This window comes from Boleophthalmus pectinirostris, unplaced genomic scaffold (assembly GCF_026225935.1).
Source record: "Boleophthalmus pectinirostris isolate CB_2022bp ecotype Guang Dong unplaced genomic scaffold, ASM2622593v1 HiC_scaffold_21, whole genome shotgun sequence".
NCBI lineage: Eukaryota > Metazoa > Chordata > Actinopteri > Gobiiformes > Gobiidae > Boleophthalmus > Boleophthalmus pectinirostris.
In genome coordinates this window covers 10,878,249-10,902,765 of record NW_026571175.1, presented here as the reverse complement: position 1 = coordinate 10,902,765, position 24,517 = coordinate 10,878,249, and the positions used below count along the sequence as shown (strand labels likewise).

Sequence of the window (24,517 nt, the reverse complement as noted above, 5' to 3'; positions counted from 1 at the left end):
ATTGAACAAGTGTTTAAGAAGAAAATGCTGATATTTGTTGTTGACTCACAAAAAATACTGGATTGGCTATTAGTTCTAGAATATCGGTTCAACTAATCAATGAATGTAATACAGGCATTTATTGGTATTGTTGGCCCAGTTGAACATATTTGGAACAGGGCTGATAAAATAACCCCACAAATCTTGGCTACTCCACCTATTCCTGCTCTGGGGTCTTGACTGGGGGACCGGTGCCCGTCTTCCCCTTCATGTGGGTTCATGTGTGGATAAAGTGGAACCGGTTGGCTCCAGGACAAACGGTCTGGGGCCGCGGTGAGATTCTGTTACGGCTTTGGCAGGGAGCGGCGCGTTGGACGGCCAGAGCGGCGCACAGAGAGAGGATCGGCTTCCTGCGGGCTTTGATTTCATTCAGGTGATGAATCCACGGCAGCTGCCACACTACCAGGGCTACACCAGGACATGGGAAGAACCAGGATACCACATCACGCACACAAATTGCATTTAAAAGACTCAAGACTCTTTATGCTATGTTGACAGAATGATGATGCTGGACATGTCTCTAAGATGTATACTTGAAGCTGAACTTTTCCACAATGTACAGAAATTAATTTTGAGTTGGGGAAATTATCAAATTATCAAACAAAGGGTGCAGTAATTGAGATAATAGAATGCAAAATATCCTTTTCTTTTTTATCGAAAGTTTGGCTTAATTTGGCTCTCGTCTAGACGGAAGATGGAATTTCCGTTTAAGTATATTATAAACATCTGTGAAAGTAAAACAGTATCATCTTGGCAAAAGAGAGTCAAAAGCAAACGTCCTTCTCAAAATCTACACAGTTTGTCAAATGTAAAAAATCCTTGTTACACACTGAATGGAGCTTTTTTTTTAATCCAACACAGAAAAAATTGACTTGTTGACTTGTGGCGGAGTGCCCTGAAAACATGTATTCACTTTAGCACAAAGCAGATACGTGGCCCTATCATTGAGTGAATTCCAGATACACCAAATGCTTCTGCCTTTTGAGTGATTGCAGTCTATGGCCACGCATCTCAATAGAATGCGCGACGCAAAATCAATAAGGTGAGTGCAAGCTAATCAATGTAGCCATGATGAACGCCACGGGTACACGCGCATACCGGACGATTTTCATTCAGTTAGCATGAACACGTCAGCCTCTCCCCCATCTCAGAAACCTCTTTTGTGTAACCCAAGTCGCAATTTTGACAGCGACTTTCTCAATAGCGTCATTTAATATAGCGCTCATTTCCGTGAAAGTGTCCAAGGCCCGACAGCTATGAGATGCAATGAAAGGAAAAGCGCTAACAAGGAAGAAAGGACACTAGCTTTTGAAAATGGCAAAGCTGAGTCGGCACGTCTCCGCGACCTTGTATGTGTAATGGAATAGCTAGGGCTTACATGCAGGCTAGGAGTCACTATACGCATTATGATATTAAGCGATTGCCACATTATTTTAGACAGGTTGGTACGATTGTAAGTGGCTACCCGGAGTGGCTCTTACAAGGCGTCAGGGCATATTTCAGCTACGGGGTGGTGGAGATTTGTGGAGTTATAGCGAGGAATAAAAAGTGCAGTGAAGTACTTATGTAATCACTTTGAGGTCATTGTATTATTTTTAGATCTGGATGTCGGTTCAATGATACTTAAAACTTACTTTCAAAGGCGTTTTACACTCATAGGAGTGTAAAAGGAAAGGTTGTTTGAGGTATAAAATGCTTAGAAGGAAAAAACAAATGTGAATAATTAGCTGTCTGTGTAATATGAGTTGACAGAACAAAATAAGGTTGAGTAATATGAATAAATTTGTTATTTTTGCAGTCTCCCAATAACAAGAATCAGATCTGATCCATCAGAAATGCAGAATTATCTCTTTGTACTCTGGAAAATTGGAAAATGATTTATCAGGATTCTTATTTCTTCTTATTATATTGTATTACATTTTTAAAGCTATTTTATTTTTTGTAGATATTACAAGATTAATGATGCATTCAAAACAACATGATCTTGGTGAAGATGTGTTCCTCGTCTATTGAACATTGTTAGACCCCTCCACTAACTGTTTACTTAAAGGAACATTTTTATGGTCTTGTAAACACAAAAAGCACAACTAGTTTATTTCAGATGACTTGCAGTGGTCCAAAGTTATTCCTTACTTACCTTATGCTTTCCAAGCATCTGACCATCCTACCTATCCCACAGCGATTAGTTTATGAGCACTTTTCACAACTCTCAGAGATCAGAGCGGACTTTTGCCATCACAACTAGCATCTTAACACACAACTCTTGATTACTGAACAATAAAATGCTTCATAATTAGACGGACAGCACCCAGTGGACATATTTTGACCTCAAGAGCTGCTAATACAATATCTGTACTGTGGCAAAACAAATTTAGTTCAATCACATGGACAAAAACCGTGTACTGGGTCTTTAAGCATACAGCTGAAGAAATGGCGCCTCTCCCCCTTTTTGAAGCCGTACCTTAGCCGTACTTGATCCCATCATAATAGCACGTCTGAGGAGAGCCTGTGATTGATGCTATGTCTGTCGGCGGCGCATGAACTGTCAGTCTTCGCTAGCTTCTGCGGCACAGATGTCACGTATGACAGACACTTACATCACAGTATGACAAACGCCTCACTCCAAAACTTCAAAAATAACCTCCTGACAACATTTTACGAGCCGCCTTCACCCTCCTTCACCTCTGCCCCGTTTAGCGACCATGACAGGTACAAAATAACTCAAAGAAAGTAAAAACGCAACATACAATTTGGATACAGAGGCTTGGACGGGAGAAAGTAACTATTATTTTTTGTGTGAAAATGAAATTTTATCACAGAAAAATTATAATTATTATAACTGTAATAAACTGCAATAAAAAAAGTCATTCATTCATGGATTACTTTCAGATACACATATAGTTTTAGTGTGATCTTGAGGTTTGTACAAATATATGTATGTATAAAACAACTCAAAGGAACTAAAAGTACAGTGTACAATTTAGATACAGAAGCATGAATGTGATCTCGTGTGCTCACTCGTAGGACACATTTCTTGCAGAGGGAAGTCATTTTTAAAGATTGTTGACGTTAGCAAAAGCATTAGCGCCAGACACTGTACAGACTGTAATAAGTAATGCATTGTGCCACTGAATTAGTCAATGTCAAATTATTCCAAACCATCTGGTCTCACTAAATGTGTCTTGCATCTTATACAGCCACATATTGTTACAAGAACCGTGCCGTGAAAATCGGGCTAGCAGCTAATCCATTTCCTTTTGTTGCGTTTCAAAAGATACACACATCATTGCTTCATTGTGCAGATGCTTTGGTGGCTTTCTTAGAAAGGACAAAAGTAATGCAACTGAAATATAGAATTAGCTTCATATTTGCCTCGCTCTGTTGTTTGGAAAATTTAGAACCACAACCTCTGTTGTGTCAGCCATATTCACTATAAACCAGTATTCACTTTTCTTAGATAAATAGTGAGGGTAGCTTCAGGAACGGCATCTGGCTTAAATCAGGGAAAATATTTAATTAACTTTTTTTTTTTTAATTATTATTATTATTTTTATTACCACATGGTTGGTATGATTGTAATAGATTTTTGCCATGATGGTAAAACTTACAACATCTAGCATGCTAACACTTACTTCCTGATTATTGGACAGTAAACTGCTTTACAGTTAGATGCCAACTGCAAGCAGCGGACATCTTTACTGGGAGAAGACAAATTTTGCTCAAGTACATGAGAGAAAAATTGGTACAGTGACTTTAATCTTAATTAAATGCAAGCACTTATTTGTTTACTTGTGACTAATATACAATTAATTATTATTTTGGATAATACTAAAATTGCCATGACAATATACAACATACTTAGTGGGATTCGACAAACAGTCCTCATAATATAGAAGTAACAACTGATTTCAAAAATGGTAATTGCTGACTAGTCGACCACAATAAAGTTGCAGCCTCATCATCACATTTACCAACACTGTCTAGCACACTGATGCTCTGATCTAGCTAACAATTCACCTTCACATTATATTCCCAAAACAAATACAAGACAGCCATGCATAGTCGCTTGTCTGTTTACATTAGATTTAGTAACCATTGGCCCCGTGAGTCTTGTGAAATGAAACAGCCTTCTCTCTTGTTTATTTTCTCGTTTTGCCCATCGCTGCTGTTTTATGGCCCATATTCCTTAGCGCCCGTGCAGTGTGTTAATGAATTAGAGCGTCTGCCTCGTAATGGGACCGCTAATGTTGACTGCACCGCTAAAGGTTATCATAAAGACATTTGCCTCCCGTCGCCCATTCAAAATGCTACTGCTGCTATACCTATTATTAGCTCAAATCATAACTGTGAAAGTAATACGCAGCTAGGCAAATGTCTACTAACTGCTTACAGAGGCTATTCATAGTAGTTAGGATGTGTTTATTTTCGTTGCGGGGGTATTTTGGGGGTGTGATTCGCAAATAGTTGAAGATAATTGAAGGTTGACAACTAGCACAGAGTCATCGGATCATTTTAGATGTGAGATCATTAGGTGTCATAATATAGAAGAAGTTGACTGTTGAGCAAATAGATTTTTGGTGAAAGGAGAGGCATGTAATTGGCAAGCAATTTCTGCTTTTACTGTTCAAATTATTATGATTAGTAAATGTGTACCCCATTTCTATCAGTATCAGACATGTTGTGTATTACCTGGGCATTCTCATCTCTTCTGCACTCTTATTAATATTTTTTTTAATTACTTTTTTTTTTCATTTTAGTTGTGTTTATTGCACTGGAAAAATAAAAAACATGTGCCCCTGTTTTGAGCGAGCTTGTATTGCCACAAACCTGACTCTTCTTTGGCCTGTAGGAGGAACTTTTGAATGAGGGACAATCTGCTAATCTTGAAATATTCCCACTATATGACAGTATAACCAAAATAGCAGATCGTCAAAGTGATTATGATTCAATTCCCCCAAAGATTTTGCACAAAAGGCACAAAGAAATTTAGAAGTATTTAAATATTCAATTGAACTATTGTAAGGAATTACTTTGCAGTGTCTTTACGTGACAATAATTACTTAATTAAAGTATTTTTGAGAGGCTGTCTGAAATTTTCTTACCTATAATGGGCACCAATCAAATGTGATGTAGTTAGATTTGTTTTGTTTCATCTGTATTCCACCTAACATTGTGCACAAAGGGCTGTAGATAACTGAATGGTGCGGTAGAAGCTGATGTCCCTCTGGCCTGAATAGTTTGCTTGTCCCTGTATGCACTGAAGTAGAGTCAAGCCCATTTCACAATCTGCTATCAACTAATTGGAAACCTTCCTTCTACAGTATTTGTCCACCATTAAAGCCTCCAGTGACATTGGATGGCCTATTATTATTGTTGTTTAGCTTCCATCCAAACTATTCTCAGGTAAGTGTTTTCTCGAGTGCTGTCGGTGCTTGTAGGACACACACAACGTTACCATGGAAATCGGTCCGGCGGCACAAACTCACACACACACACCACACACACACACTTTGTCACAGCGGGGATGGAGCGTTGCTAGGTTACCCCCGGAAAAGACAAAAGAAAAGTGAATTGGCTTCGAGCTGATTCAAAGGTCAAAGGGCGTCGTACCTACCAGCACACGGCCGCTCCGGAGCATGTGGACCGCGGACGAAACGAAGCGCAAGCCAACACTTAGGGGCTTTTTAACTCAACGTAACAAAGGAGTCAATGGAGCTTTTATCTCCGTGGTTGCGGGCCGTCACCTCCTCTCCCAGTCTTTTCATGTGTCCGCTCTGGGGGCATGTCCTTGAGGAGTGCCCCATTCACAACGCCGACATTGAATCGCTGCTTCATGTGCACGCGCTGACGAGGCTTTGAAAACATGATATGTGCTAACAAGGTCTAGTGGATGGAAGATTTTTGACTGGTCTTTTGACATTTTGTGTTACATGTGCTAATTTGTGTATAAGTTGGGAATAAAAAGTTAAGGTGGAAGAAAAAAGAGTTACAAATGTGATAAAACTTGAATCTTAATTAGATTATTTTATTAGAAGTATTATTTGGTGTAAAATTTCACTGTTTTCATTCATTTTGAAAGACTATAAAACCAGTAATCACATACTCACTAGGGCTACACAGTTTTGGGGAAAAATCTGTTTATGATTTTTTTCATAAGAACTGTGACTGTGATTCAATTTGCAATTTATATCTGGAACACTAATAGTTGAGAAAAGACTGAAATATGAAAAAGAAATACAAGAATGCATTTTCAGAACATGTCTAAACTACAGGTACAACAAGAACTTTTTGTAAAAAAGACGTATTAAAGTTTATTTAAAGTACATCCTATTATACTTTTGAAATAATTGCAGCCTTTGCGATCTGATACTTTCACCAACTCAAAGTCCCTATCACTCACTGTAACAGTACATTCCGGGTGAAGATCAGAGCTCATATATATTGCAATTTGTTTGATGTATTCTTTGATTTAACATTAGGATAGTGGCAAAGCAATGACATGTTATATTAAAGATAATCCCAATACAATTTAGCTGCATTGTTGCGTATGATATTAGTTAATCTCTACAGAAAAGAATCAATAAATATCTCTTATCTAAACACACAACATCCCTGTCAGTCATCTTTCTATTTTCTCAACAAGATTGGACAATTGAAATTCCAGCATCGATCACGCACACCATTTCCTTCTTTGAAACGGCAACAAAGGTCAAGGGTCAAGATTCAAACCCGGTCAAACCTCTCCAGGGTGAGGTCCAAGAATCGCTAAAATTGCTGATGGCTGATAATGCACAAGCGAACCCACTGTTGTCTTTTCAAACCACCATTGTCATTGTAACATCTCAGTGTTATTGATGCCTGGACCTTTGGAGCTGGACTTTTTGTTTTGTTTTGTTTCATTTATTTGTAAATGGACAAATTATATTTGCTTAAATAAGTAAAAATTATGGCAATGAGGGTGATTTTCAGTTCATTGGCAGGTTAATGTCAAAGAATCTACAAGACTAGGAAAAGCAACAGTTATACAATTTGACACACCAGCCCACTCATTATACATAAAAACAGAGGAAGTTAGACCAACAACCTCTCAATATTGATGTCATACATGGTGATGTATTCCGATATAGTTTTTGTTGCTATAGTTTTAAGTGTCTGCCGATACCTAATATCAATCAATACTAGAGACTGAAAATAGCATGTATAATCTGATATTTAATTGAGCAAATTTTTCAATATCTCATCAATGTCCAATACTAGTAGATATACAGTACTTCTAGTATTGGAACAGTGCATTCCTACTGAGCTGTTTTTCTAAACACAGAGGACCTTTATAACTTTTCTTTTTATAAATTTCTTTAAATAAGGTAGACTGAGTTCATTAAAAACTCCACACCAAAATTAAATCATGATATTTTATTGTGTTGTTTTAATTAAGAAATTTGTTTTTGTCATATATTCATGTTGTACAATTGGTTGACAATTGGTGGGCTTTTTGTCTAGTATCTTGGAGTCAGAAGTATCTTGGAGTGGATTAAAACCATTGAATTAAAATCCATAATTTGACCTCAGAGATTTTATATAGGACATTTTTAGCATTGTGGTTCACTGAGGGCACTTTCTCAACAGCTACTGTGAAAAAAAAATCTTGCTGGGAGCTTTGTTGATAAGTGCTGTATCGTGTATTGTTAATCCTGTAATCTTGTAATCTGGAATGCCGGTAGAATTGGATTAGCCTGCATTGGAATAGTAATATCTTCAAGAATGCTACCGACGGAAGGGTTTGTGGAGTATATGGCCTCTATAATCTCTTTATTTGTAAATGGTTTCAAGATGTAGTGAATGGCCTGTCAGTGCATGCAACTAAATCTTGTCCATTCTTTCATTGTTGCTGATTTTAAATGTGGTTCAGGGTGCCTTCCCCAAAGACACTGTAGTATTTACTGGGTGGAGTGGCACTTGGTTGACACATTTTTAACATAAACTATTGCCCTACTACAACTATATTTAGAAATTTAAAACACTTGGTATTGGTTACAAAAGTTACAAAAAGTAGAGATGTAGAACTGAAGATATTTTAACTTTTTAACTAAACATATATCAACTTTATTTTAGAAACATATTTTAAATTTAAAACTATGACACACTCAAAGAAGACTGAGGGTGAATGTCATTGCCCAGTTTGGTATATTTTCCATTAATAATTTGGCACTTTAAACATGTTTATTATTTGTTCTGTTCACTGCAAACCTGGACTATTTCATGGAGTTTTTAAGCATTTTTAAGAGTTTATATTTATTTATTTATTTATTCATGAATGTTTTAAAGTACAGGAAGTAGCAGCAATGTCTAAAACAGAATACCTCTATCCAGGCCCGTAGACAGAAATTTGGGGCCCTCGGGCAAGAAGCCTCATATGGCCCTCCTCGTCTACTGCTTTGCCTCGAACTATCCCTTCAACTGTCAGTTTTATCCAAAATGCAGAGATAATTATTTTTCTGACAGTTCAGTTTTCTGACAGAAACAAAACTAGAAACTACAGAGCAAGGTTTTTAGTCAAATCTGAAATATAGCTCATCCAAACCTGTCATGTTCATGTGCACATTAACCATTCAACCTTTTACAGTATTATTCAATGTGCGTACCCCTCCACCCGTGTCACCTACAGCCTGTCTGTGTGTGTTTCTGTGTTTACGTGTTGCTAATAGATTTAGCGCTGAGGCTGTGTACGCTCCCTGGAGGGACTGTGACATTTGCGCAGTGCCCTTGAGTGTGGAGAGACAGCTCTGGTCTGCCTCTGTTTGCCTCTGTCTGCGGATAAGACACGGGGGGTCCAATAACTGCAGGGAGTATACACTATAATGTAATCCAGATAGCTTGGTGGAGTATGGGTCGTATGTACAAGTTGGAAAAAAAGATTCCACAGTTCATTTTAAGTTTAAGTAGATTTGGTCAAGGGATTGTGGAATTGAATTAAGATTAGGGATGGGCATGATTAATCGATTAATCGATAATTGATCATTAAGAATTTCATCAATTACGTTCATTTTAATTGACAAATCGAATGTAGGTTGCTGTGTGTAGCGTGACCAAACGGGTCCGTACATGTGTCTCTCTGCACTCAGAAGGAGCGAGCAAACACAAACAGTCGGTCAGTCTGCAGCGTACCGAAGCACAAATGTGTATTTAACGATGACTTATACAAGAAATTCCCCGCTTTCCGTTGCGTTCGGGACAAGTGGGAGTCCATGTGCACAGTGTACAAAGCAGCACATATGTTTCTGTGTCCAGTGGGAAAAAGCTTTGCCAGGTGAGAGTCGCGCAAATATGGTCACACTAACCTGTATTCCACTGAGTCATGTCTTTTAATCCTACAGAAATTGACTGCATCAGCGACACAAGAGCTGTACTTTTATCTTCGCTGAGTTTATGCAAATTAGCAATGCGGTTTTAAGTTTTGTTTCTGTGAGAGTTGCGCAAAACTGAATTAAACACATTATAATGTCAAACGGATTGATGTGGCTCTAGAGTCATGGTTTATATGTCGTAAAGTTGAATTTATTTATGCAGATTAGTAGCGCAGATAGTAATAATAATGATGATCCTTTTAATATAAAAACGTTAATGATTAATCGATAATCGATCGTTAATTCTTCCGACGATCGATTAAGAAAATTTCATCGAATGCCCATCCCTAATTAAGATTATATAAAATTTAAATGGTTGGCAAATATGGTCATAAATAATCAAAACCCAGACACTAATACTCAAAACAAATTGGATAATCAGGACAGAAACTGACCTATTCTGAGTAGTTTTAGATCTTTATCAGTACTGCATGTTAGTTTTAAAGAGATATTTATTTTGTGCTGAGAAATACATTGTATTTATTGTATTGTGTTGAGAAAGAGTGTTTTGTTGTCTATTGAAATGACAATTGAATATCAAGCCTTTTTGTTCATATCGAAATCAAGTTTGACATTTTAGTATCATGACAACACTATTGGAGTGTAGTATACACTCAAGACAAGGATTAGAAAGTACACCTTTATTGTGGTTATAATGGGAGTTGAAAAACTGTACTCATGCCAAATAATAATTCAACAAATAGAAAAGCTTCACTTATCTGTCCCCTTACAAGGATAGTGCAAAGATTAACAATATACTTTCAGTGGAAAATTTTATAAATAATGTATTAAATACTGTACCAAAGCATTCAGTCCATTCTCCCTTTAAACTCATATTTTGTATTTCAAAATGACTCAAAGTGTTGACTCATTTGTAATTAGATGATTAACTTAATTAATATTAAATGCAAAATCAACTTTTTAGGGCTTTTAACCTCTTTACAATTGTTTCCCCTCACCATTTACTCACCCAAAGTTGTATTTAGAGTGATTTGTCCATGCTTAAGAAATCTTTAATCGCTTATTTTCAAAACGCCATATTGACAATCAATCCCTGTTTTCACTGCCACCGGCATACGCCCACCACTCTCTACTTACATCTTTCTCCAATTAGATTTTCTTAATCGGTGATATGCGCAGGATTCTGCAGCAGCCTGTATTCATTTTGGTACAAATGGAAAATAAAATCTGCTACTCGCTATGTGTTTTAGATGAATATTGCGAAATGAAAATCTGCAAAATATAACATAATGATCCACAGGTGTGATAGATTATAGCTATATAGCAGACACAGCACAATAATAAAAGCACAATAGGCCTTCTTTATAATACTACAATTGAATGGGTCCATATTACACACATTTTATTAATTAAATACTGTTCGTCCAGTAAAACATAATTGAAAAGTGAAATGCATGTAAATCACTATTAAACTTTATTGCAACTGTCATCATGGGAAGCAATGGGAGTTGTTCACAGAGATAATCACCCTGAATGCACCTTAAGTGTCCGACTTCACAAGGCACTGCAATGGTTATTATGTCCCATTCTAAATATAAACACATTACAGGTGCGACTCCTAATGAAAAACAGGCTGCTCGCGAAGGTTCACTTAGCACCCAATACATCATCCTAAACAAGCCCTAGCCTTGAGCATGCTAACCGCACATGTTTATGACTGTGTCTGGGAGACCGTGTTGTGTTGTCGGATAGTGAGGCACATAAGGGGCCCACTGTTCCCCCGTCGCCCTTGGAAACCAGTGTAGGTTAATCCATGCCCGCAGTGTCAACATGTTGAGTCGAGACATGCAAATGACCTTTACGGATAGCCCTCTAGCACGATCAGGAGACTGGCCAAAAGATTTCTATGCAAGTCTTTGAAAAACTAAAAATGGTCTTATTTAACCATTTTAGCATTTAAAAAATAGTTTTCTTTTTTTTAGAAATCTTCCAGAGTATGGCATTAAACGTTTCTATCTCAAGGAGGTGAAGGAAGTTACTGGTCAGATCCGTGCAAAGGCACCACCTGTAATTGATTGATTAAATGCATGATTGATACATTTAATGCCATACTGAGGAACTTTTCCGGCAAAGAAATCATATCTTCATAGAGACAAGCAGGCAGCAAACCTTTAATGAGGCTCTATCAGCATCTTCTCACATAATTATTACTTTTTAGAGATAGACGGATCAGGCTGATATTTGCATTTTTTGTGTGAGTCAACCAGATGCCGAAAAAAATATGCATAAAGCCTTATTTGAGCACTTTACTATGAAGAGGACGCGGCGTAAAGTGTGACTACACAGCAGCTCTCACATAAGTTTATGGTAAAAAGGGCTGTGGGTGAGTTTATAGTAAATGTGAATTATATAATTTGAGGAAAATAATCAAATTTGACCCTACATATCAGGCCAAAATACTGGCAGCCATCAGCTCCCCTGGATTCTAAACAATCTGTATCGACATTGGTCATGAATGAACCCATATTGGTTGCCCTTTATTACTTTTTATGTAGGCCACCTTGCCAATTTGCTAACAGCCAAAATTTCACAAATTGCTAGCTGCGGTTTTGAGGAATAAAAACATGCTATCATCATCATCTTTATTAGAAACATTAACACTGATCACTTTTTAAAAATGTTCTTTGTTTTTTAGTAACTCGTGAGTTCCGTAGTGCTGGTGTTGGTGATCTAATGGAGATGGACAGTGTGGGCGCTCTCTGCCACTCAGTCTCATTAGCTAAATTGATTAGCTAACGCAGCTATTGATACGCCCACGGGGGCAGTGATAAATGATGCCACGGTGAGCTCTGCAGAGGTCAGGGCTAACCCACAGGTCCAGATAAACCGCGCTCTTTAGTCCACTTACAGGTCTGACTCACCAGGTGTCCCTCCAGCGTGTTGTCAGAGCTGTAGTGTTATTGTGCATTCGGAGCAGGCACTTTGTCATTTTACGGTGCAGTGGAACAAAAAGATGCTGTCTCTAGTGATTTTTCAATACATAATGTGTGTTTACTAAAATCTTCAGTTAAGATGGATTATTGTGCTCGTCGTACAATGTCTAAAGATGAGAAAGGACTTGTTTCTCTGACAAGAGATAAATAAGCCATTGACAATTATTTCTACTGCAGAAATCTTAAAGTTGCAATGTCTAACTTTTCTGGTGAGGGGTACAACTGCTTGACGCCATGGAGATGTTATTGCTTCTCCTGGCTACTAAACGCATCTATCTGAGTGGCTGACACCCTTGCAGACAGAAGCTCCCGGGCGTCTTGGCCAGCATAGGGCCTTTCTGTGTCTATGTCTTGGTTGGTTTCCTCCAGGCACTTTGTTTTCCCCCATCAAACTAACACATACAACAGGTAAGTTTGGATGGTTCTGACTAAGCATATAGTTCAAGATCTGGAGATGGGTCCCAGAGGACAAATTTCAGGATTGATAAAGTATGACACATAGGCTCGCCTTTCCATAAATCTGACCCGTAACTTGACTTGTTGGCATCACCTGCTCATCTCTGGGGAGATAAGGTTAAACCAGCCGTACTGTGTAGCATTCCGGCCAACACAATATCATCTCCATGGAAATGAACAGAATACAACTATCTAGTGAATATATATATATATATATTTTTTTTTTATAATTTACAAAAGCTTGCTGACCTTGTAAAGCGCAATACAAATCCAAGCCATTATAAAACACTTATTTAATTTAGCTCCCCTTGTATAAGCAGCTTACAGTGACAGGAAAGAATAAAAATGAAATAAGAATGAAAGGAAATAATAATGGCCTTGTATCCAATTTTTTTTCCAAGTATTAGTGAAAAATACAGTATGTCTTGCCACAGCACAGATATATTGTACAGGCAGCTCTTAAGGTGAAAATAAGTCCGCTTTGTGCTGTCTGCCTCAAATTATAAAATCTGATTTTCCGATAATCAGGAAGTGCACATTAGCATGCTAAGTATTGTTAGTTTTACCATTATGGCAATTCCACACTGGTCTCTGAGAATTGTGAAAAACATTTGTAAACTCATCATGGTGAATAATTAGGAAGTTCCAAATGCATAAGGTAAGTGAGGAATAATTCTGGACCACTGCAAACTGTTTGAAATTAACTCGTTCTGTTTTTCAAGTTTTTAAGATGTTCAAAATCAGATGAATCACTTGCCCTCTTACTGACAGCATACAAAACCTTTTACTTTTAAGTCATCTGTTGAGCTGACATGGACGTCCCATTTCTCTATTGTACGCAATATCTTTCATCCATTAAAAATTCATTGTTGCCTGCCTAACTTCTCATGCCAGGGTGCCGTCATCACTTATCAGTGCGCCAACAAAAGTGCAAAGCCAATTCAAAAATATTTATCGCGAACCAACTTGCCGTCTTCACACAGACAGTTGAAGATGCGGATTTTTTGTTTATAATGTCGAAAGGGGCGCCATCATTTTGAGTACACTGCATTATTCTGTCCTTCACTGTTCAAGGCGTTGGTGCAATCTGTGCAAAGTGTATTGTTTGCGCGTCCCCTCTGCGCTCCATAAACATAACGGTGTGTGTGTGTGTGTGTGCGCGTATGTGTGTGTGTGTGTGTGTGAGTGAAGGAGTGTTTATCATTGTGGATTCATAGAGCTGGAGAGAGTCCCAGAGCTCTTTCTTGGCTCACAATAACAGCAAAGTGTCTGCACTGCTGTGTTCTGTTTGGGCTTTTGAACATTAAATACAACAGAAGAGCAGTAATACATGACAAACTGAAGATATCAATTTGTGCTCAACAGTTTGTTTAATAAGGACTGAAGGTTGATCACAAATAGGGATGGGATGATAATGGGGTTTCTTATGGTATTGAAATAGCTCATTTATTTCACTGAGTCTGTAAAAGCAGTGCTCCTCACAGGCTTGAGAGTTTATGAATGGGCTATTGTACAGCATTATTGCATTATACTATACATATATCTATTACGTGCATAGCGATTGGAATTCGATTTGCAATTTATGTTTTTATAATAGGATTCTCTTCAAAGTTTGAAGGACCCATATTACGCTATTTTCAGGTCATGTCATAATGTTGTTTCCTCATCAGAAACATACCTGGAGTTATGTTTTCATTCATACATGTTTGAGTTACTCTTTTGTTATTAGTCTACATCTCCAGGGCTCAAAATACTCTGATCCACCTTGTGATGTCATGAAGATGTAGTTTTCATTTAGTTAACAGCTACCTTTTACATTTAGTTCAGTAGAGATTGGCAATTCCAGGGCTGAAATCTTCCAAATAAATCTAGTGAAGGCGTATGGAGTTTAAAAACACGGTGGAGCACTTTCTGTATTACCACATGACATCACAAGTTGGAACAGAATGTTTGAAAGTCTGTTTGAGAGAAGAACTCCACCTAAATATGCAAGGTCTGTGTGTTAAATATGTGAATGAACAAAACATGCATGTACTGTGTGTGATGTGAGAAACAGCTTTAAGTGTTAAGTTGAATGAGCCCCTTGTTAAAAAATAAATGCAACTCCACAATATATGGTTTCTGGCTATGGTCATACAATGCAGTTGCCTTCCTAAGGCGTCTTTCAAAATGAGTTTGCTATTGGAAGCAGAATGACTCTCTCTTCCTCTCTATTATGGTGAGGCAATGAACTTCTGATGCCAATGTGCCATTGCAAGTTTAAGCTTTACACATCAAGGGCAACATCTGGTGCCAAACCCTGCCAGCTCTGTCATGAAAAGGATTTGGTGTGGCAATAGAGCATTGTAAAACTTTCTCAAGAGCAGGACATTCATGGTTGTTTTCTATTAAGCTTTATGCGTGGGAACCTCTCTGTTTGAAATCCACTGGTATATTTAATGGAGTTGTTCATTAAAATCCAGGCAAAATCATTTAGCTTGTGATGTTTTGTGGAAAATCTTAGCATGATCTCCACATTACCAACATTTCCTAATTTGTAATGAAGCATGGCCTAGGGTTAGGTCACTATGCTCAGTCATTTCAATATACAGTGTTGTAAGTTTGAGTCATACCTCCCATAATTTTACAGATGTCTTTCACAGTGGTTCATCACATTTTGTACCAATAAAATATCTATCTATTATTATTTCAATAATTTAATCTCATAGAATTTTTGAACCATAAATGCCCCATACTGCTTATATTTTATCATTAAGCAATCATGTTTGACTAGTCAAATCTGTATGGTTACGATGATACAATGAGCGACAAGTCTAATTTTGTTACGCTACTCTATATAGTCCAGGATATTTTTGAACTATTGGTGAGAACGTGAGTATGGGGGGCCACCATAGTCTCACATAATGGGAAATACTGCTTCCACAGAATAAAACAAAACCGCACCATTTAACCATCTGATTTTCGAAGTACTTTTTCAACCTCTTCTCTGGTTCTCTTAGCTGAAATCCTGGAGGAGAGAGATCCACAAGGTCAATATTGAACTCGCCTAAACCTTCTCCTGGACGGTCCCCTGAATGCCTGAGCACATTGGACGCTCTCTGATTCCTAACTACTCTGTGAATGTGTCTAGCTCCACTCTAACCTTGAGTGGGACAGCTGGCGCGATAGCTCCACAAGGCCGCGCTTGTGTAGCCCCGCCGCTTGTCTAAATGTGTTGGAAAGTGCAGCCGGGGAGTCGAGCCTGAAAGGAGCTAACAGCGAACCACTGCTTTGATAAATAGGAGGATTCAGAGGCAACCCCAGGTGACTTTGCATCGGGCCTAACAAGCTGTCGCCAGAGATTACAGGCACAATGGCGGCCATGACACCCTCTCGCTCCAATGTGGATTCAGCGTTCAGTGCTCCCAGGCACAGCTGGAGAGAGGCATGGAGTCACTCTGTGCTCTATAGATGTACCAAGCAAGTATTATTAGTGTGGCTGATCTCTGACACAAGAGGGAACATTTACTGCGCCAAATGGGCTGGTAATATCCTTGGATTTCAAATAACATCACAGCTCTTATCAGTATGCTGTAGTGTTGTACTAAAGTTTCAAACTTGATTTCAATACTTGGGAAAAGGGTCCATACTCTATAAAAAATTTGATACCACAATGATGAAAAAAAAACACTCAGACAATAGAATGTAATTTTCAGCACAATCTAATAGTGCTTTCTTTAAGTTACCATGTGGTTCTATACTGGTATTGATAAAGTTCAAGATTACTTTAAAATCAAATCTGTCTGTTTTCGATACTGGTTTTAGTAACTGATTTTCAATACTTTTGACAACCCTAATGTGCTGATACTCTAATGACAGGTGTACTTTATTGTCCTATCAAGAAATCTGTCCTCTGCGTTGGATACATTCTTCAGTGCTGTCGGGGTTAGTAAGCAGACACAGTACAGCACCTGGGGACCATCTCCATCTATCTTGATCTCGGTTGTGTCAGGAGGATTAGCCTATAGTGTGTTTTGAGTTGATGGAAGAAATAAGGGTACTTTCCCATTGCACCACTGGCAGACAGAGCTTAGTGGGATAATGAAGTAGTATTAAGAAAAAAATAATTGTTTTCATTTATATATTTCATATGCACTATATAAGGCTCCTATCTCCTTATCTGACAGAGGTACATTGACTAAGACTGTAAGTTTTTAGTCATTTAGTTTTAGTCGACCAAAATTCATATTTGTCGCTCATTTGATTTAGATTTTAAGGAAAGGAGAAGTTAGTGAGTAAGCTGATGATTTTATATTTTCACAAGTTTAATTTGTCTTTATATAAATACATTGTTTCCTAGTACTTTTTTATGTATAAATAGTTGTTTTTACAGTTGCAGTCTTGTGCGTACAGTTGAGGTCAGATATACAGATACGTAGTAGAATTGAAAGCTTTTCCACGCCTCCTTTTTAGTCAACTATTCGTACAGCAGGACTTCAGTTGAATGAAACTTTCTTTCACTGACTATAGACCTACATTGGCACACTCTACAATCCAATAGACTTCTTTAGTGACCCCAGTTAGTTTCAGTTGTAAACAAATACAAAAACCTATAGGAATACCTGTTAGTCACACATGAGAGATGTGCTGCTGCTGAGATGTAACATTTAAAGATGGTGGATCAGAATATGGTGTCAAACGTGGATTTTGGCTCTTTTTCTCCACACAAACTGTAGTCACTTGTACTCCCCCAACAACTGGCTGTGTGTGAAAGAACCAGTCTCTCAGTGTACTTTTAAAGGAAAGCACAGCTGCCACAAGAGATGGCACAAATTGCCACAGACAAATAAGCAGCCAAAGATGAGCATAAAGCGGTGATTGTGCAATACACTGGTGGAATTCGCGATAATAAATTTGAGCGCCACTGGATATTATAGGCTGAGAAAAGTCCTTACTGTAGTCTGTGAGAAAAAGTAACGATAGTGATGTCGTCTTTGTTACTAAATCATGTAAAAGGAATTGCTGGTTTCAGGCTCCTCTTATCTTCAATGTTTTGAGGACTTTTTTCTGTTCAAAAGATATATTTAGGTTTTATTGTGTATTGTATTTTAAATTGCTGTGTAGTGACCTTGAGTGTCTTGAAAGGAGGCTCAAATAAAATGTATTATTATTAACCACCATGACAATGTTCCTAACTTTTCATCATCCTGAAACACTTGCATCTTCTGTAATGCAAATTTCTTCAACCAGACAGAGATTTTATTTAGTTTTTTACTGCTGGATAAGACTGCAAGATTAATCAATCCATCAAATCGAAATTACTACTTGAATAGACACTATTAGCAAATCACAAAGGCTGCAATTTTTTGAGTACCATAATTCCCTTATTCTTATTTTGCATTAAAAACTGCTAACCCTGTATTTAAAATCTGTACAATCACATTCTGAAATACATACTTGAACTTGAACTTCTGAACAGGATCCTATTATTAAAACATAACACAGCATAAGTCTAATCGCAATTGCAGTGTTTCTTTTGGAGCTAGGAGAAACCAGAGCTCCAAGAGTAAAACTACAGACACTAGAACATTCAAACTCTATGGGAGTCAAACCCAACTTCTGACACCATGTTTGGCCAGATGGCACTCATCGCTTTAAGTGTGTGACTAAATGGAGACTGAAAATTACACCTTCGTTGTAGATGGGCACTGGATGAGCGATTCTGTAAAAGGCTGCTATTTTAGATTTTGTTGTTTTGACGCTGCCGAAATAGCAAGTTGAGATCTGCAGAGGTGGAACAGGTGAAACTCTAATATAGTCGTGTTACAAAGGTGTCCGATTGCACAGCAGAGTCAAACAAATATTACATTTCACAAGCTGTAAAAATCTACCGCTGTTACTGGAAGAAAAATGTGTGACTAAGCAACCACCACACAGCCTAATGTTTACTGATTCTAATCTAATGCAGTGTTTATTGAGCGCTCCACTCCTAATATCAGAATCTGTTACTGTCTGCCCGCTGGAGTGATGACATCTTTAAATAAGCTTTAAACCTGACAAAAAAAACGTTCAGATGACGCATTCATTTTCATCAATAACCGTCACAGTTTATTGCATCAATTAGAGTGACATTTAGTGGAATCGGACCAGGCAGGAAAGAGGAAATTACATTCAAGCCTGTGTCAATGTGACCTGGATGTATTGAGTTACCTGTTTTGCTTTTTCAAATACATAGAAATGAATTTATTTGTTTTGAAAGATGGAGCCAAAGGTTTTAAATGTGTGTTTGCTATGCAGATTTTGACATTAAACCAATTTGCTGGTAGGTGATTAGTATTCACAGAGATGCAGCTGATTTGCAAGTATGGAAATGTTCTCCCCAGGCTGATGATCAAGTTAAAACATGCAACATTTACAACGTTAAAAGCTAAAAGACTAAGCTAACACTTTGGATGAAAATGTGAGTAACGTTCTGGTGGAATCTGGTGCTATATGTGATTACAACATTTTTATCTAGGTGTTGATATAAATACAACAAAACAGCAGTTCAGGCTCTAGAAAAATATTTATTTGAACGGATGGAAAACACATTGCATAGTGCCTTGGGAGAAAATAAATGGAAGCCATTTTTCATGTACTTATTTTTATTAACTAAAAATAGATATGCAACTTTGTCTAAGCTAATGATGACCACACTCTAATATAACATGGTTCAAAGTCATTATATGTCCCAATATATGATACTATAATATGATACTAAAATCTCTAAAATATCTGCTCAAATGAGTATCTTGTATCAGTTAGATTTAGTATCTATTTATATCTGGGTATTTACAACCATACCATTTCCATAGTTTAATGAACTTTGAGTACATTCATACTAACTGCATCACTTTCACTTAAAAACTACTTACAATGTGAAAAGAACAACAAATCTACTGTACACACATTCACACTCAGTTTAGCATTCTCAAAGCAGTCGGGAGAGTTTGTGATAACTATAAGCCATTGAAGTGAATCTAAGAAGAAGTCAAGTTGTCGAGGATAAATAAGAGTTTTCGCACCCCGAGGTGAATCTCACAGCCCCACGCTCTTTATCATTCTGACAGCTTTCCACAGCCGGCGAGGTAAAAATATAGATGCTTGTCTCCTCCCAGCCCTGAATCTGTTGTCCTGTCAGCCACTGTACCAGACTTCAGCAAGAGGGGAGACGTAAAGCAATGAAGGAGGGACTTTAAGAGCACTTTATCAGATTTTTACTGTCTTCCAAATGTGAAAAGCAGAACTAGTTCATTTTAAATGGTTTTCAGTGGTCCTGCTATTCTTCACTTCACATTCTTCACTTTATTCTAGGACTAGCATTGTAATTATTCACCACAAGACTTAGCTCAAAGTTCACATTTTAAACACTTTTAGAGAATTGACAAAAAGACGCAAATGGCCTAACCTGTCAAATTTACAGTAATCTTACAATAATATGTGAAGGAAATGGTTGTATTTCAAAAACTGCTCGCTTTGAGATTCTCTAATTGCATCCATTGCAATTGCGATTACAGTACAATTTCTTTATCTTGCCGCCCTATACAGCAGTCTCATTTCCACCTTAAAGAGCTGCTTATACAATATATCTGTTATGGGGTAAAATTAACGTTGCTCAACTGCACAGAAAAAAAATCGGGTATAGCCACTTTAAACATTAGCAGATGTGGTACGACGCAGAGGCGGAAGAAAAATGAGTGGTTAGCCAGGCTTAAAGGTCCAGGCGCTGATTGAGACGTCTAGCTCGCAATAGGATTTGACTAAAAGGGTTTCTTAAGGCCATTAGCGGTCATTTGTGGATTGAATCAGCCCGAGTTGTTAGTTAAAGTGATGAAATTTTCAACAGGACTGAAATAAATGTGGCGCTGCGGGTTGTTTTGGGCAAATAGACAAATGAGGAGAAGATGTAAAAAGAGTGGGATAAATGATGGTGTGTTGAAATGTGTATAAATATTGCATGTTTAGTATTTATGGAAAGTTGACTTTGGCATTTTGTAATGGAATCAATCATGTTTTCCAAGTTTAGGCTGCAAGGTTTTGGTCTAGGCAGTATCCATGTTCATGGGCTGGGAGACTTGGCCAAAATTTTATTTAGATTTTTTATTAAGGTCAATCCATCAATCAAGTATTCATTCCTAAAATCTGAACTTTTAAATTAATGGCTGATAGACTAAAGCCCTAAACTAGTCACTGTGATTTGCTAATTGCAATTTTCTTTATTTGTGTTCTTACTAACCTTTAAATCTTCTCTTGATTACCTTTGCTTTGGCATCTCATGTTTTAGAACTTAAAATAATGACCATTTGTAAAATCAGACATTTTCCAGCTTGGGTGCTGCCCATGCTGGAATCTGGTGTAGGGCTCCATCTTCTGACAGAAGAAGGAATTACCATGTGGGAAAAAAACATATTTGCTTATAACGAACATGCCCGGTCATGTTAATATAAGGATGCAGTTGTAATGAATGCAATTTCAATGCTTTAAACAACTCTAGTGATGATTGCTGAACTTAAAAAGTGCGCAGTGTTTCTGTGACGTAACAATTCTGGGAAATTTTAAAGGATATTTTTTCCAGAGGGTCAGAGGCTAATTACTTTTTACAGAAAATAAATGAAGGAAATAAAATGCAACTGCATGTTTTTGATGAAAAAACAATGTTATAACATGGGCCAAATTACAGGTCAGATCTGTGGAGAGGCACAGACAGAATGCCTGTTTTTCTAGGTCTTTTTGATCTATAAAACCACCTGTAATTTAATAAATGCAAGGTTTAATGTCATACAGTGGAACATTTGAAGCAAAGCAATGACATTTCCAAAGAAACAAGACAATGCCAGACCTCCAACTGAAAAGTTACATAGTGCACCTTTAACTTTAATCAATTATACAGCAGTGCTAATAATCATTAATACACCGGTACATGTAAAAGTGAGATTTCCTTTCAGATCCAGAATTTATACCTGGAGCTACAGCAGCACATAACATAGGCAAAATATGTGCAGGTATATTTAGAAGCGTCAATTCATACCCCAGAGGCACCAGAGCTGCTCCTCCAATGCTATACAATGTTTAAATGTGACACTGCATATTGTCACATTGTCTGGCATAAAAATGTGTGTATTGTGTGGGTTTTGTTCTGATTTAGAATTCTTGTGGCTTTTCTTGTGTAATATAGGGTGTAAAAATGAGTGCTCTCTTTTATATTTACATAAACTATTGAGCACACGGTTAAATAAAACACTATGTAGCTTTTGTGATGGAATTTCTCCGTGTAGGTATATTTAGAAGCGTCAGTTCATAGGCATCAGAGCTCCTCCTGTAACGCCATACACTTGTTTAAACTTGACATAGTATATTGTCACCGTAAAACACCAGATTGCTTTTTCATTGCATACATATTCATTGTTGATCGGATGAATTACATTGTTGGCATAGACTGTCCGGCCGGTTAGTAATAAAAGTGATTCCTACGCGTATGCTGCTGCGCTTACATGCTGTTACTGCTTTGATGTAAATTGGGGGTCATACTGACGCCCCAGTCAGAGTCACTTATTTGTTCAGATCATATCCTGACCTAAAACAATTGACTGCAGGTTCCGGGTGCTATCTGACATAACAACATCAATAGACTGTATTTATGCATTCGTCACAGAAGGTCAACCCATTACTCAGGGCTTAGTGAATAATCTGCCAAGTCGTCCCCATCAGACCAGCATCCATCTCTCTCTTGCTATTTTTATCCACCTTCGGAGCATGTCTGCATTCTAGCATGAGCTGCTTCCTAATGCTTCAGTAGTCCTCTCATTCTCTTACTGCACATGTGTGTCGTACGCATTGGTTTTCCTCTACTGGGCTTTGTGTGTAAGTGATGAGAGTGAAGGAGTGTACCCAACAGGGGCATCTGGCCTAATTCCAACACAAAATGGGATTGGATCAGAGCGCCTCTTAGCACAGCTGTGTGTGCTTTACGCTCCTCTGCACTTCCCAAACCGTAAAAAACACTAACGTCAAATTTACAGTAAAAAGTGGCAGTTGTTTGTACAGGTTTAAATAAAAATGTCATCATATTGCTTTATACGGCAGTGAGTAAGTGCCAGGTTTTGTCGTATTTTATTGAATTCATAACCGTGGCAGTTGTGTGTTGGACAGGACAAATGTAAGCGTGAAATGGAGGAGAGAGTGGGGAGAGACATTCAGTAAATTGTTGAAGCCGGAGATCAATCACTCATTACTGAGGCCTGTAAAGTGTATAGAATACATTACTAGTATTTGCTACAGTCTATCCTTATGCTATGGTGCAACACTACAAATCTGTGGATTACACTTTGTTGCATTAAATGAGCTGTTTTGATCTGTTTTGAGTTTGTTAAAAATGAGAAAACAGAACTGATTCATTTTAAACAGTTTGCAGTGGTCTAAAGTTATTAGCCACTTTCCAAACACTTTCCTACCATCCTAATTACTCACCGCAGTAATTTTACAAGAACTTTTTACAACTTTGAGAGGCCGTAGTGGAGTTTTGCCTTAATGGTAATAGTCACAATTACAAGAATGCTTACAGCGCACCAGCTTTACTTCCTAGTTCGTAGATGATAAAAACATTTAAGATGCAGACAGCACACAGTGGTCCTATTTTGACGCTTGTAATGCTTTTACAACATATCTGTTAGGGCTGTAGTCCTTTAGTTGTTCAGTTGAATAATCATGTCAGATTAAACTCATGATTGACAAATTTAATCTGTCTTTATATAAATACATTGTTTCCTAGTAGTTTTTCTGCATAAATGGTTGTTTTTATTTTGTTTGTGATTGCAGTTGGGGTCAGATGCATAGAGATATGTAATAGTCGACTGCAGCCTTAATATCTGTACTGAGGAAAAACAAAATGTTCATTATTACATTTGATCAGTGCCAATTCCTTTCTGCCACAGGTCGTCTCCTAACACATACAAACTGTTTTGATTTATCGGCTGATTATTGGACTCATTATTCACCCTGGCCCTACGCCGTGGGGAGGATCCAGTTGCATTATTAAACCCTCCTTTTCCTCTGAGCCTCCTGCTGCTCCAGATTAAACCTATCCTATTTCTCTCTCTGTGTTTTAAATGCAGCGCCGGTCCCAAAGGAGACAACATCTACGAGTGGAGGTCTACCATCCTGGGGCCCCCCGGCTCTGTGTATGAGGGAGGGGTCTTCTTCCTGGACATCGCCTTCACTCCAGACTACCCCTTCAAACCTCCGAAGGTGAGTGGAGCCCCGTGGCAGTGAACTGGTCCAGACCCTCTCCTCAGCCTCCCCCCTCCTCCTATTCCTCCTCGCCCCTCCGCTCGGCACGCTCAGGGCAGGGAACAATAGCGGCATTGTCCCAGCAGGCTGTCAGCTTTTCACCCTCACCATCCAACCACAATGGCCTGTTTGGGGCTTGTTCAACCACAGAGCTGACAAAATAGCACTTTTGAAAGAGCAATATGGTATTCATTTTGATCTCAATCAGAGTTGTTACATAATCCAGATAGCCCTTTCAAAAATGTTCCACTTTTCCTGAAATACATGTATTTGTTAAAGGTTCTATATTACCCCATGTTACAATGTACTAAGCTCCTCAAAAACACTTGGAGTTGTGTTTTGTTTGTTTGAGTAAACCTT

The 24,517-nt window shown here is 38.0% G+C and overlaps 1 protein-coding gene across 1 annotated transcript in view; it reads left to right on the top strand.

Moving 5' to 3' along the window:
* Nucleotides 1–24,517, top strand: part of LOC110153754 (ubiquitin-conjugating enzyme E2 E2) — a 91,910-nt gene that overhangs the window by 46,474 nt on the left and 20,919 nt on the right. Inside the window, exon 4 of the mRNA XM_020917675.2 lies at nt 23,983–24,115. Within this exon, the coding sequence (XP_020773334.1) occupies nt 23,983–24,115 (133 nt within the window). The remainder of the gene's footprint in view (nt 1–23,982; nt 24,116–24,517) is intronic.